General features: G+C 32.2%; 1 protein-coding gene and 1 long non-coding RNA gene across 5 annotated transcripts; both read left to right on the plus strand.

Annotated features, from left to right (window-relative positions):
* Nucleotides 1–5305: 5305 nt before the first annotated feature.
* Nucleotides 5306–8750, plus strand: LOC114260628 (protein AGENET DOMAIN (AGD)-CONTAINING P1). Of its 4 annotated transcripts, none has more exons than XM_082870307.1 (4): nucleotides 5311–5690; nucleotides 6873–7308; nucleotides 7669–7983; nucleotides 8223–8750. In XM_082870307.1, exons 2-4 carry the CDS (start codon nucleotides 6907–6909, stop codon nucleotides 8232–8234), a joined length of 729 nt encoding a protein of 242 aa, XP_082726433.1. In that variant the 5' UTR covers nucleotides 5311–5690; nucleotides 6873–6906; the 3' UTR covers nucleotides 8235–8750. The 4 variants fall into 4 exon arrangements, with proteins under 4 accessions (XP_028056578.2, XP_082726433.1, XP_028056579.2 ...); XM_082870308.1 differs by having other exon boundaries at nucleotides 5511–5690; nucleotides 6902–7308; XM_028200777.2 differs by having other exon boundaries at nucleotides 5306–5690; nucleotides 7669–8750.
* Nucleotides 8751–10282: 1532 nt separating this feature from the next.
* Nucleotides 10283–14869, plus strand: LOC114276077 (uncharacterized). The gene is made up of 3 exons (XR_014330419.1): nucleotides 10283–11399; nucleotides 12260–12726; nucleotides 14316–14869. It is a non-coding gene; the product is annotated as an uncharacterized LOC114276077 (long non-coding RNA).
* Nucleotides 14870–15421: the final 552 nt, after the last annotated feature.

The raw sequence follows: 15421 nt of genomic DNA on the forward strand, positions 1-15421 counted from the left end.
CAATTCTAAAGTAGTCAAAAATCATTAGTCTTATTTGCCAAGTGATGAATCCTCATTTACTTATTAACTTTGGTTTGGTGTTAAAAGTCAAATTCCCTCCAATGGATATTCATTGGATTTTTCCTACAAAGAATATTAATTATGAGAAAAAAATATGAGTCCATTCTACTATCTCAATAGAATATAAAACTATAATAAATATAATAAGAAAGCTCATCAAATTGGATATTTAACTATATAAAAAAAATATTACATAATTAAAAAGCATGTGACAATATCAATAATTACAGTATCTGATCTTTACAGTTGTTGAATAATTGAATTATAACATGACTCGTATTTTGAAATTTACAAATAATTTAACAATAGTGGAATTTTTAAGATAAGACGATAAAAAAATTTAAAATAAAGGATTTTTGATGAACAAACGTAACAACTTTGAAGTTGACGGAGCAAACTCAAGATTTAAACGATCGAGACAATATTAATTTCAACAAAATGTCTCTAAATAACATGATTATTAACATTTTAACTTTTGATTAGTATACCACTCCAAAATGAAGATTAAAATAGTCCCAGCAATTTTTAAGTTTTCTCCCAAAAAAAAAAAATAAAAATTCAAGGGAAATTAGGAACTTGTATTTTTCATTAATATTTTCGAAACATCAAAAAGATGCTTTAAAAATATCATTTCTTCTCAAAGAAGTTAATTGGGCAATTGACTAGACAATGGACATTCAATGATTGAAATTAGTCAATAAATACAATTTTAAAAAATTCATAAAATTGATCTCATTTAATTCAATAAATTTCAATCTAATCCATGAAATATAGAAAATCTACTTGAGTTATATCTCATGGTAGGGTACCTGCTCATTGTATATTTGTCAACTATACTTATCAATTAATTATATTTATTACACACTTTTTAGCCCCTATTTTTTTTTACATTTATTATCAAGAAAGATTTTAATATATCAAATAAATAAATAAATAAATAAATAAAATGGTTAATCGGTGATAAATCCAATTTAAGGAGGGTATAAAGTATTAGGTTCAAAAGATATTTTTATTGATGAGAGGTCCACACTTTGTGAAATAGTTTGGTGAGAAATCCTGCAGAACATTTTGTTTCTAATTTTATCCATTGACTTTTTTTTTTTTTTATAATCTATTTAACTTTTCATTGACTATTTGTTCAAATTTATATCTACCTATTTAATTTTTTTTCCTATTTGTTCAAATTATTTTCTATCTGTTCAATTTTTTTGTCTATCTGTTCAATTTTTTCCTCTAAATTATATCCATTTGTTCAAATTTTCCCCTTATCTGTTCAAATATCTATCCAAAATTTATTATCTGATCATTTTTTCCCTTTCTGTTTAAATCTATCTGCTGATTTTTCTAACAAATAATCTTCAATCAAACTCTATATGTTCAAAATTCCTATTTGTGAAATTATCTGTTCAAAAAATTGTTCAAAATTTCTATCTGTTAAAATCATTTTTTCTATCTGTTGAAGGCATAACCTGTTATTTTTTATTTGTTCAACACAGATCTGTTCAAATTCACATAGATCTTATCTGTTCGTTTTATCTGTTCATCATCATCAACAACAACAACAACAACAACAATCATCATCAACAACAACTACAAAAAAAAAAGAAGAAGAACTACATATCTACCCCCCCAAAAAAGTATAGATCTTAAATGAAAAAAAAAATCTAATTCTCATAAAATGAAGATTATGACAAAAATTGACAAATATGAAGTAATTTTGAGTATACTCTAGTATCTACGCATGATGAATATTGGTGTAAAAAATATGATTGAGGCTTAGATTTGAAATGATATCAGGTTGTGAATTGTGATCCACCATGGCTGCAAAATTCGTTGGCGTTGACGATGGAAGAAGAACAAAGCAGAGAGAGTTCAGCAGCGAAAATAGGTGGTGGTGGTGTTTCTAGTTTAGATCTCCACTGTTAACCGCCGCAACTAGATCAAGGTTCGAAGTTTCGACAGCCCTAAAAAACACAAACATTTTATCAATGTTCAGATCTGTAAAAGAAGAGAGAGAGAGTGTTACGAAACCAATTATATTAGGAAGTCTACTTCTTTTCAATTACTATCTAATTAATTTAGAAAGTCTAATTATATTAGGAAGTCTATATTATTTTTCTTATATAAAGATGCTTATTGTAATGGTTTTGAGGGGATTTAATAATATTAAGAGTTTAGGTGGCTAATTCTCAATTCGAAGGATTGTTGGTGGTTGATCCCCAATCAAAGGATCAAATTCAAGGTCTAGGACCCTATCATCTGGTATCAGAGCATTCGATCTTTAAGCTTTCATCTCTTCTTACTTTGTCATTCATCATCATCAACATGACTGTTAAGGAACTTGAAGAACAAATTGCTACTCTTACTACTAGGATGGATGTGATGTCTAGTAATATACAAGAGTTGATACGTGATAGACAAACAAATAATACCATTCTTTAGAATATCCAAGCGCTGTTACAGGATAGGTAATGTAAAGCTCGCCTTCTCCAGCCTGGTCATCAATGCCAAAAGCCACAATTATCTGTCTTGGAAGGTGAACTGGAGGTCAAAGTTGAGGTCCAGCTTGAGGACAAGCTGTGATTCTAGGGCGGTCGAATGTTAGGAAACCAATTAAATTAGGAAATCTACTTCTTTTCAATTACTATCTAATTAATTTAAGAAGTCTAATTATATTAGGAAGTCTATGTTATTTTTTTATATATATAAATGCTTATTGTAATGGTTTTGAGGAGGTTTAATAATATCAAGAATTTATGTGGCTAATCCCCAATTCAAAGGATTATTGGTGGCTAATCCCTAATTAAAGGATCAAATTTAGGGTCTAGGACCTTATCAGAGAGAGCCACGGGCAGTGAAGGTGGTGTAATCTGCTCAGATCTAAAGTTAGAAGAGGAGGAGCTCGATCAATTAGGGTTAAAAATATACTATGACCCCGTCGAAGCTAGGGTTTCGGCAACGGTAGCGGCGATGGAAGGGGAGAGACAACCAAATCGATCAAAGGCGGCGCAATACTAGTACTAGAGGTGCACCGCCACGACGTCAGAGCATTGACCCAATCGACAGCGTTTTGGAGGAAGAATCTGAGTTGGATTAGTGGAGTCGATTTGTGTAGATCCTCTTCACCTTCGATGACTGATGCCGGTGAATCTGACAGATGTGGAGTCGACATGGCAAGATCATCTTAGGCATCGTTTCCCTCACAATCATCGCCCTCATGATCTGTTTAGATCGGCGACAGATCGGAATAAGAGGAGAGAAGAGAGAAAGAGAGGGGTTTGGATTTGAGAGTGTAAAAATGAGGTTTTTTCACCTGTATACATGAACAATTTAGTTATTTTACAGAAACTTGTCCTTCTAGACAAAGAAAATCAAGGGAAATTATATTTTCACACACCTATTTATCTCAGTGTACACACTTAATGAAATATTAAAATAATTACAATTATATCTTAAAATAAAATGACCATAATATACATCAAAACACACCCTTAATATTATATTTAAATTTTCTCTATACACATCTTAAAAATAAAAAATTAAAAATCTCAACACATCTTTCGATTAAAAAAACTAAACCCTAGAAAAAAAAAAAAGCCGAAATAAACGTATGCACTGAGAAGTAATTATAATTTTCTCTCCATTTTTTTGAACTTTGAAGAAATTTTGTGTAACCGTTCATGGAACTCATAATGCAAATACAGTGTTGTTTCAATTAAAAAGCACTAACAGATTGAATTGGGGACAACTTTGAAGTAGAAAAGCAACACATAAAGTTTCACTCTTTCTCTTTATCATGAAGCAAAGAACTGTTGATTGATTGGGTTTAGAGGAATCCTTAATTGCTTCTGGAAAGTTGTAGAATACTACTTCTACATATCAGACCTAGATTGCATATGATAATAGGTACACTGGTGGGAGTGGCAGGTAGGTTGTCCCAGTATTTGGGACGTACCCGATGCATCTAGGATTTATTTGTGAACGCGGTTGCCTCTGATGAAATGTCAATGGGTCTTCGTTATTTTTTCATGGAGTTGTCAATGGGTCATTTTGACACATCAGGTATGTGGAAACAGAACTTTCAACCGAAATGGGTAAAGGTGTATGGAAGGAAAGTTTAGGTGATGTGTGTATAATTATATGAGTTAGGGTATAATTGGAATATCAAGTATATGGAATGAGAAGAATAATCAACAACCAAATTAATAAGTGTGTGCATTAAGAAATGATGTGCAGTAAGGTAAGTAGGTGTGTGAAAATAAAATTTCCTCTAATATGAGGGTGTGCACACATTTTTTATTAAATTGGTATATTTAGAATATGGAGTGTGGGCTGAAGTAAATACTTAAGAATTAAATTACTAAGTATGTGGAGTGAGAAAGGATGTGCACAGAGACAATTTGGTGTATGGAAATAGAATTTTCCAAAAATCAACCGTGGATCTATAAACAAAGAAAATCTAATTTTGGACTTTTGGCCAGAGTGCCCAATAAAAAAAGCAAGGATAAAGATGATGAAAAATGGTTTATTTTTTATGGCGTATGGTTTTTGCATTCAATATATTTATTTTTATTCTTAACTTTTTTTTCCTATTAAGTATCTTATATTATGTATCTTTTAATTTAATAATTCATAGGTTAATTTTTCAAGTATCATACTCTAATTCATGTGAAAAATAATTGACAATAATAGACGGAGGCTAACCAAGAAAAACCCAAAAATGCCTTCATGGCTTGAATTGATGTATAAAGTATAAATCACTTTGTTTTCGTTTTTAAAACTAGTTTTATTTTATTTTTTATTTGAAAAAATAAAAATTAATTTGAAAAAAAAAATTGTATAAAAAAGATATTTACAATTTTTTAAAAATTATTTTCCCATTAGAAATAAAAAAAGTCATATAAAAATGTTTATTATGTTTTATTTTGTCATTTTATTTACTAAATTAGTTTAAAAAATTTTTCCTAAAGAAAAATAGAAAACGAAACAAAATTGGATGAATAATTATTTTTTGGTACAAGGCTACGACCAAGAGTTACAGAATTTTGGCAACAGAATTAAAATATTTAATTTAAGATGTATGAGCTGACCAATTGAATTAAGTTTTATATCTTAACCAATAATTAACAAAATTAAATTTTTACAACAAATAATTAACAAAAGAAAATAGAAATTTAGAAAAATGTAGAGAGTGCGTAATACGCATCAAGCACACAATAAGATATAGCAATCACAACAAATCATTAAAACCAAACAAAGCTATTCTTGGTTTTGCAGGCAACTTGGCAAGGGCTTGTTTTTTATTTTTTTTGTGTGTGTTTTTTTTTAGATGCACACTAAATTTATAATTATTTTATTTTTTTATTATTTTTTTATTATAAAAATTATATCTAATTATAAATTTTTTTTTCACCATCTTATCAAATACAAATATTTTAAATTAATAAAATAATAAAAAATTAAAATTAACTAGTCCCTCATTTATTAGGAGTCTCTCTCTTTGTTAGTTTTTCAAAAACAAAAACACAAAAACAAAACAACAATAGTAATATTAAAGAGACTGAAACAACATAAATTCCAGAGAAGAACAAACCAAACCCCCTCTTTCGATCGTAAAATCGCCGATTAAGGTCAGTTCATTCTCTCTCTCTCTCTGTGTGTGTGTGTGTGTGTGTGTGTGTTTGTGCTCCAATTCGATCAATTGTTTTACCATTCAATCTCTCTGATTTTGATTTTTTGGTGAATTATCTATTCAATTTGAATTGCTTCCGAAAAACATTTTTGTTTTGTTTTGTTTTTGTTTTTGTTTTTGTTTTGTGGGTTTTAGTTCTGACTAGGTCTTGTTTTTTGAATGTTGTTGTCTGGAATGTTTTCTGCCGTGACTGTTTCTGTTTTAGTATGTTGTTGTTTTTGTTTTTTGCTTGAAGATTTGCAGGAAGGTATAGTTTGATGATCTTTAGGGTTAGGCTAACCTATTTAATGTTGCTTTCTGATCACTATTTTTCTGTGTATATATATATATATATATATCCACAAAGATGTGTAGCTATAAAGATGATTTCAATTGTAGCAATTTCATAAACACTCACTCAGTTTTTAATGGACATGTATACATCTTGTCTTATCAATCATCATATACTGCTATCTGTAATTATTAAACTACTGCATTTTAGTTCTCTCTCTTTCTCTCTCTAAATTCCTCAATTGTTTCAATTTCTCTCAATCCGCTTGTTCTTCTTCATTGCTACATGTTTGGATTCTATTTAGGGTTAATTTCACTTTATTCCTTAAATTTTAACCATTTTTTTCCCCATTTCATACCTAAACTATAAATTTCATATGGTTAGCCCTTAAAATTTCCGATTTCAGTTCATGTAGTCCAATTAGAGATGATTGTAAAAATCAATAACCATTGAAGCCTGATTTGATGGTTAAAAAAATAATTTCAAAATTTGAACAATTTAACCATACAATGAAACAACCATCAAATTGGTTGTGGTCGGTAGTTTGTTTGAAATAGTAAGAAAAATGAGCGTTTGATTGTATGGTTCAAGTTCAAATTGAAATGAACTTTTTGCCCATCAAGTCAAGCTTCAACGGGTTGATTTATACAATCGTCTCCAATTGGACAATATGAACTAAAATCAGAAACTTCTGGATGAAATAGAAAAAATGGTGATAGTTTAGGGGATAAAAGTGAAATTAATCCTATTTATATATTTGTTTTCATTTTGTTTCATTGTGGAATTTGAAGTTCATTTATTTTTTTGTTTTCAATTTGTTTATTATCTTTTGTTGTTATTGAACAATAGGTTTTCTGCATTTGGAATTGAAAATATAGTGATCATGAGATTCAAGAAGGGGAGTAAAGTGGAGATCTTGTGCAAAAATGAGGTGCCATCGGGTTATTGGCATTGTGCCGAGATAATTTGTGGCAATGGGCACAACTACACCGTTAGATACGAGATGGACCCTGGTGCTACTAATGAGGCAATTGTTGGAAGGGTATCTAGGAAGTCAATTAGGCCTTATCCTCCTTTGGTTGAACTATCAGAGAATTGGGTTCCGGGTGATGTTGTAGAGGTGTTTCAGAATTTCTCTTGGAAGATGGCAACTGTGTCTAAGATTTTGGGTAGGAATTACTTTTTGGTTAGGTTACTTGGATCTTCCCATGAATTCAAACTCAGTAAATTTGACCTTCGGGTGCGACAGTCTTGGGAAGACGGCAAATGGTTCGTGATTGGAAAGGTAGTTTTATCTCTACTTTATATATGCAACTTGAATACTTAATCTTCCACAATAATGAGAGCATTATTTAGGAGTTCTTGTTTTGCATTCTCTTGATTCTGTAAAAAATTTCATCAGCAATACTAGGAACACAGAATGGATCACATAACGTTTCACAGAAATAGAAAATGCAATGGAAGATGATATTTGATTGATTGATTAGTTTGGGGCTTTTTAGAGCAATATTGATCATCTTCTAATTTCCATTTTCCGTACAATTTCAACAACTGAATGCATGCTAGACAATGTGGTGTTAATGGGTTTGAGAGCAACTTCACCTTTTTTTTTTTGTTGTTATTTATTTTATTTTGGTGCAAGCAGGGTGGTAGCAACTGTGAAGATGGGAAACATTGTGAATGGTCAATTCTGAAGTACAATCATAAGCTGAGTTCCCAAGTTAAGAAAACAGATACAAGGATGACTTTCCATGTAAAAGATGAACACTGTACTGCTAAGAACAAAGCCAATTTCCAGGAATCACGTATTGTTTCCTCAAGAACTCTGAAGAGAGGATTTTCCAATTGCTATTCTCAAGTTGAGGCACCTGCAAGAACTTCCCAGAAATTTAGAGTAATTGAAAAAGAGGGTAGGTGTCATCGATTGCTTGCTGCAAATCCATCCCCTTTACCTGAAAAGGTAGACGCTGTTGCTTCCCATCGAGAAATGGTTAGTGAAACAAATAACTTTATTGAAGTGCATGTGGGGAGGGAGAAACCAAGTGGAGCTGTTGGGTGTAATGATACAGATAATGTTCCATGCTCTGTGGCTAGTTGTAGCGTTAATAGTCATAATTCCTTTAAGTTGCATCGTAATTTTTCTGGAGGTCGTGTTGAAGATACTGATGGTAATTTTAGTGATGCTGAGTCTGTTTTTAGGTGGGGTCATGAGGAAGGGAATTGTCTCCTTCCCACTCGAGAGGAATTGGCGGAAGAAATCCACAGGTTAGAGTTGCATGCGTACCGTTGCACTATGGAGGCATTGCATGCATCGGGACCCTTAAGTTGGGAGCAAGAAACATTGGTGACGAATCTTCGTCTTTCACTTCATATATCAAATGATGAACATTTGATGGAGCTAAGGAACTTGGTTTCTACTGCTACAAGCATTCCTATTAGTTGACAGGGAACCTATTCTCTCCCTCTTCTTTCATTTTCTATGAATAGATTTTGTTTTTCCATTGGTACAATGCTTATGCATCATTGTAAGAAGCAGGATGAAATGTTGTTAATCTGTTGCTTCTATTTGGTTATAAAAATCGGTAGTGATCTAGATTAAAATGTTTATATCAGAGACTTCTATAATGCAGTGGAGAACTCTTGCGTATCTTACATCCTTCTTTTTAGTCTATTGGCCCATGTACTGTTTATCTTTCAATGCATAATGCAATAAAAATTTTCAAATAATGATCAGATGTATAGTTAATTCCTTGTTTACATGAATTTACTGTGACAGGTGTAACTCTTTTGTCTTCAAACACCTTTGTAATTTATGCTTATGATTTTCTATTTACTTGTATTGTGTTGAGTGTATTTTCCTCCTTTGTTTCATTTAAGCAAAGTTTATGAAGTTCCCCACTTTGGGAGTTACGGGTTTTAAGAAAGCGCAGATGTGCTTTTCATTTTGATGAGTATTTTGTCGGGTCCATTCTTTGAATAACTGATTATCTCCATACCATTTGGCAATGTAAACAGTTTTTATGAGGTCATCATTGATGCTTCCCCTGCATTTTCCAGGGCTGAAGTAGGAGGCTTGTACACTTTGCTTCCAAATCTCTAAAGATGTTGGGGTTTGCCACTTTCTCTTGGTGTAGACAATGATTCAATCTCGGATTAGCTACAACAAGAGAGCTTGTGATGAGCCATTGGTATGTTCAATATATTTGGGTTGCTGCATTCTTCAACTTTAGGCCACCTCTGAGCCTTGAGTTTGTTTTTCCGAAGGATGTAGAACCAGAATTATGTGGCTTCCAAGCAATGTCCTGATATGTGGATGCTTGAAAGGTCTTAGTTTCGAACCTATTACCTTAGCTCATCCATATGATTTCATCTTGTTCTTGCAGCTGCATGATTTCACTCTCCATATATTGCAAAGTTCATGCCTGTTGGTAGGATTTGTTATTTGCTTTTAGAGTTGCTTTGGATAGTAATTTGTCTACAATCTATGAAGCACGGGTACGGATATGAGTATTGGTACTGGTATGATACGGGTACGCCGATATGGTAAAATTCAAAACAAAAAAAAATAGGGTATGGGTACACCTTGTTATGCTTGTAAAAAAAATATTTATTTTTAATTTAGAGTAATGCAAAAATTAATTAAATGGTTTAATTTGTTAAGGTCCAATCTATAATTAACATTTAATGTCAAAAGTAAAAGTATAGATCAAAATTAAATATCAATATATTAAATAATTTATGAACCATAGTTTAATTTTAAAATCATGCTAAGCATAAAACAAAAAATAAAATAAAAATCTAGTGAAAGCAGCTTTATCTTTGTAGAAGAAAATATTATTTTAACTGAGGTACGGTACAACGTGGATATATATTAGGTACGTTTGGGTACACCAAAAATGTGGATATATATTAGGTACGTTTGGGTACACCAAAAATTAAAAATAAAAATTTTAAATACGTGTTTTGTGTACCCAATACGTATGCAGAAGTACCATACAAGGTACTATACGCCGGTAAGTACCCGGTACGGCTATGGCATGTTTTTCGAAGTACCCATGCTTCATAGTCTATAATCTATATTGATTTCATTTTTAGTTTCTAAATCTGTGGATTAGAATTTAGGCCTTGTTTGGGGTACACTATATAATTCATCTTTTTATCTTTTTTCCATCACATCACCTCTCTATTTTTCTGCACATTTTTTCGTAAAAAGACAAAAAGTATACTTTTTTAGGACACCCCAAACCAACCCTTAATAGAAGCTTGGATGGATATCTACAAAATCTATATTGAATTCTGTGATAAAAAACTATAATATTTGAAATAGAATGATGGTGAACTCTGTATCATTACAATCGTACAGTAGTTTCTGTGCCTATGAAGTATGAGTATCCTTATCATATTCATGTTGCGGATATGTACCCAATACTTCCTAAACGTACCCATAATTTTGTTAATTTTGAGAAGTTCTAACGCATTTTTAGAGGGAAAAAAAAAAGTGTACCTAGTTTAGAGTCCGTTGTAGATGGGAGTCTGGGAAGGATAGTATAGGTACAAATCTAACTGTTGGCATTGTTTTGCGTGAAGTCTTTGCCCTCAATTATTAACTCCCAACCTAAAGGTTGATCGGCCAAGTTCTCTTGTTTACTTGCATCTTAAATAAGAAGAAAATAGTAATATTAAAGTAGTATCATAACTTTTATAATTTATCGAATTTACTTGCTCATGCACGTGTCCCATATCCAAGTCATACATTTTAGAAAGTGATAAATGCAATGATACTACAATTGGATTTCAACAATTAAACAAGCACGTAAAATTTTACAATACACTTTTGCATATCACTTTAATTATGAAAGGGAAAACCACAAGGCCAATATTATTTAAACTTGATATTGAAATGGAATTTTTATAAGATCTAATAATAATTAAAAGTGAACTACCTGTTGACTCTTAAACTTATAGCTAATTCTTAAAAGTGGTTTCTCACCATTCTTGAGTTTGTGTATAATACTGAAAATTATATATATTTTTTTATGAATGTATCTTGGCCAAATCTCTGTCCTATGTTTTTTAGGTTTTGTCATATTGCCATATCGTATCCAGATCCTGTATCTGGTATCTATGTAGCACGGACACGTCCCCTAAGGCAACGTTTGGACACGGACACGCGGTGGACACGTGTCCGACACTCTACCCAACGTGTCCCTTTTTTTTTTTGAATTTTTGCAGCCGGACACTTGTTTGGACACTGTTGGACACGCTATGGACACGTTATGGACAGAGAGGGAGAAAAACCCTAACCTGTTGCAGAGAGAGAGAGAGAGAGAGAGAGAGAGAGGGTGAAGAACCTGTTGAAATGGAGCCCTAGATCAGGTATGTTCTTCGATTCTTCAAATCTCTCCTTCGATCTTCTTCTTTTCTTCTGTTTTTCTTCATTTTTCTTCTTCTTTCTTCGTTTCGTCTGCGTCGTCTTCCTCGTCTGTGTCGTCTCCCTCTCTGCTCTCTCTCTCTATGGTGTTTCGGCCCTCTCCTTTGACTATCGATCGCTATCTGCTCTCTCTCGCTATCGTGTTTCGGCGTTTGACCATCGATCGCTTTATATATCATATACTAATAATATATATACATATATATATATCATTTACTAATAATATATATACATATATATATTTATATCCTAATAATAATAGTATATATATTATATACTAGATATATATTTGAACAAAAAATTTTTTTTTTCTTTTTTTTTTCTTTTCCTTTTTTTCTATTTTTTAGATATTATTATTTGTTTAAATAAATTATTTTTATTTATAAAAAAATTTTAATTTGTAAATAATATTTGATATTAAAATAAATAAATAATATTTATGTTTTTTAATTTTACATATAATAAATAAATAAAATTATATATATTGAACGTGTCCCCAGCGTGTCGTGTCCCCTATTTTTTGAAAATTTGCGTTTTTGCGTGTCCGTGTCGTGTCCGTGTTATGTCGCGTGTCCGTGTCCGTGCATCATAGTCTGGTATGTTCTAGTTTGAGAACAACTATTTTGTGCAAATAATTTGAAGATTAGATCTATATCTAGTAGCACCCTCGATTAAGTAGAATTTGGGACCATCACTTAACAATGTCCTTTCATTTCATTTTTTGTTTTATTATTTTTTTTCGCATTACATTCAAGTGCATTTTAGAAAGGAGTTTCATGAAATATAAAATTCAGTTCACTTACAGGTGAGGACTTTGATTGTGATAGTTGTTATCGGTCATACAAAAACTGGTATGTATAGTTGATCTCTCATCTCTTGCTGTAATCATCTGCTTCTGATATGGCATATATAAGGATCCCTCTAACAATCTACTTTAGTAATTGCAATTCCATATAAAGATATACCTTACTCCCATTACATATCGGTGGAACATGATGAAGTCCAGTCCCACTAATCTCCCTGCATGGCTTGAACACTTTGTGGGCTTATGCCTGATGCCTGAACTTTGGTGGTGCTTCTTAACGTTCAAGTTGTTAGCAGTTCATGTTTCCCAAACTATAGATCATTGTGAGAAGCGGTGCTGAAATTAGTGTCTAAATTCCTGCATGGTCAACTAGTTGAACAAAAGAAGAGTTTGATCCTAGCTCAAAAGTTGCATGGAAACTGGCATAAAGATGGAAGGGCTCATCAAGAGATCAAAACATCGAGAAGGTAAATCCTTTAAAAAGTATAGAACATAGGCGGTGCAAAGACATTACCATTTTTTCAATATGTAGTGCATGGACATTACCATATATGAATATAAAAACACATGAATATGTTTCTTTATCTACATGTTAAGACTGCTTAGCTAATTGAAAGTGTTGGCCTCACCTTTATTTTTTTATTTTTTATTTAATTTAATACTTTTGTAAACAACCCAACTTTCTCCGTAATATCTTCTAGAAACTGTTAAATTTAAACACCTGAAAGGCAGTGTTGTTATGGCATGTTACTACATTGCACCACTTGCATAGCTTTAGTAGATATATGCTAAGAGTGCTTGCAATTTTGTTTGACCTGAAAGTCTTTTAACTTTTTTATATGCATGTAAGAAAATGTGCATAATTTGTCATGGTTAAACATTACGATGTTGTTTTTATTTATCTTTTCTTTTCCTTTTCTGTCTTTCATTTATGGGGCTGGATCTTGTAATCTGTCTTTTAATATACATAACAGGAAATTTTATGCTAACAATTGATGACTGAGATTGTGCATTGAGTTATTTTTTATTTTACATTTTACGGATAATGTGATTGACGTAAAAAAGAATGCAGAATGTGGAAAAATGTATTTATCAGAAACATGCTATCTATTCTGCTTCAGGAAACATAGTCCAAAAGAGCCCAGAACCTTCTTCTGATTGTCCATGTTTCCCTCTGCTCATCATCTAAGCATGACTTGATAAGTTTTTTCATGCTAAACACTGAGTGGTCTCCTTTTGGCTTTGCCTTCATTCCCCCCATTTGTATATCACTTTGCATTGCCTACCTGTTAGTTGATTTTGTGAGTAACCATAGTTGCAGTTCAGTGAGTTGGATAATGCAATTGATCATGTATTAAAAAGATAACTAACTTGGATACACCTCATCTACAGACTATTGAATGTCGTTTCCATGGTACGGTGATTTTTTTTTTCCCCTGTAGGATTGTACTTGTAATTTGTTTGAACTTCTTTTGACCTCACAAGGGAGTTATCATGCTTAAGACCCTGTTTCCGTGATAGAAGTGTTTCTGAAAGATTGTTTTACTTGGAATTAGATATAGGCCCTGTTTCTTTTGGGGTGTAATGGATGGAAGGAGATTAGGATGGAGGTGGGGTTATTTAGTATTGTGTTTGTTTGTAGAGTTGGGGAAGAGATTAGGATGGAGGAGGGGATTAAGATGGAGGTTGGAAGGGGGATTGGGATGGAGGACGTGGAGGTGGTATTAGAAAAATAGTGAGGGGATAAGAAATTTTTTTATTATTTTTTTATTTTTTACATATTGGGAATTTTATTTTTAAATTTTAATGTTTAATTTTTTATATTTTTTTATTTGTTTTATTATTTTATATAAAAATAATTTAACAATTCCTACACTAACAACTATCATCAAAACAAACACAATTTTACTTAATCCCCTCAATAACAATCCCCTCACTATGAACTCCATTATACCTCTGAAAACAAACGGGCCTGATCCATTTATTTAGTACTGTGCAAAACTTGAAATCTGGTTTCAATAAGCCTGATTGAATTTATATATGATTTCTGTTGTAGATGTCTGTAGTACTTGACATCCAGCTTGATGTTGAGTTGATGACAAGGTTGTGAATGCTTATTTCATGTACAGCATCTGCGAGTCCTTAGTTTCAGAGATGCAAGGAAGCTTGTTGAACCTCATGGCCACTCAAATGTGCACTTGATCTGAAGCAACCATTTTGCGTTCTAACATGTGATATCCAAAGATTAAGCTAGTTCAACTCAGAAACTTCCGGAACAAAGATTGGTAAACCAATTGTGAGAAATCTCCTCTTTAATCATTATCAAATACCTTATGGTGCTTCAATGCTTGTTACCGCTGTCAGTTGAAGTTAAAAAGAAAGCTGGATTCATGTGCTTTTCTTCGACTTGTGAAGATCTTCATGAAATTGGTCTTGTTGGTTGGTCTGAATTCAGATTTCTTTTTTCCCCTTAAGTCCTGGGAAGTTACAGATTCAGGGTCTAAATTTTGATCTGTAATATGTGTAACTTCATATAATCCTTTTGTTCCTTCTCAGTTAACATTGTTAGGTTGTTTTTATAATAATGCAGGACCTTGTTTTTATCTAAAAGTTCAAATTTCCAAATGTGCTTTCTTCTTCTTCTTCTTCTTCTTCTTCTTCTTCATTTTTATTTTATGTTTATTTCTTATCCGGTGCTAAGCTATGAAAACTTCTTCTCCAGAAATGAGATAAGACTCTGTACATAATGTCCTTCTTAGATCCTAATTTAAAATGAAGGTCTTGAATTCATCAAGGTGGGTTTTATATATATATATATTTTTTTATATTTAATTTTATTTTTTTTTATGTGGAGGTTTTGCTTGCCCTAGCATTTGATAATCCACTCAAACCCACCAAAATGATGCTGGCATGCTACCAGCCCAAGTCCAACCCACAAACTTAGAGTGACTTGGGGCTAATAGCTATGGTTGGAAGTTGAGTTTGGGTTGCATTTGAATGATGCTCTTTCTTGGGCTCAGTTTAATATACAAACCATACATGTCTAAAAAAATAAGAACATTATGAAGTAATCTCTCACAGTATCACAAAACAATGTAAGTAGATCATTCATTGCCTCTCAGCTATCTAAGAAAGGTGGATTAGAATTGTTTCCTCTTTAAA

Source organism: Camellia sinensis, chromosome 5, assembly GCF_055761805.1.
Source record: "Camellia sinensis isolate YWXY chromosome 5, ASM5576180v1, whole genome shotgun sequence".
Classification (NCBI taxonomy): domain Eukaryota; kingdom Viridiplantae; phylum Streptophyta; class Magnoliopsida; order Ericales; family Theaceae; genus Camellia; species Camellia sinensis.

Excerpts from the sequence above, each read along its gene's own strand:
- LOC114260628 (XM_028200777.2), top strand. The coding sequence starts at position 6,907 with ATGAGATTCAAGAAGGGGAGTAAAGTGGAGATCTTGTGCAAAAATGAG. Across the intron at positions 7,309-7,668 it reads AATGGTTCGTGATTGGAAAG|GGTGGTAGCAACTGTGAAGA; the intron begins GTAGTTTTATCT and ends TGGTGCAAGCAG.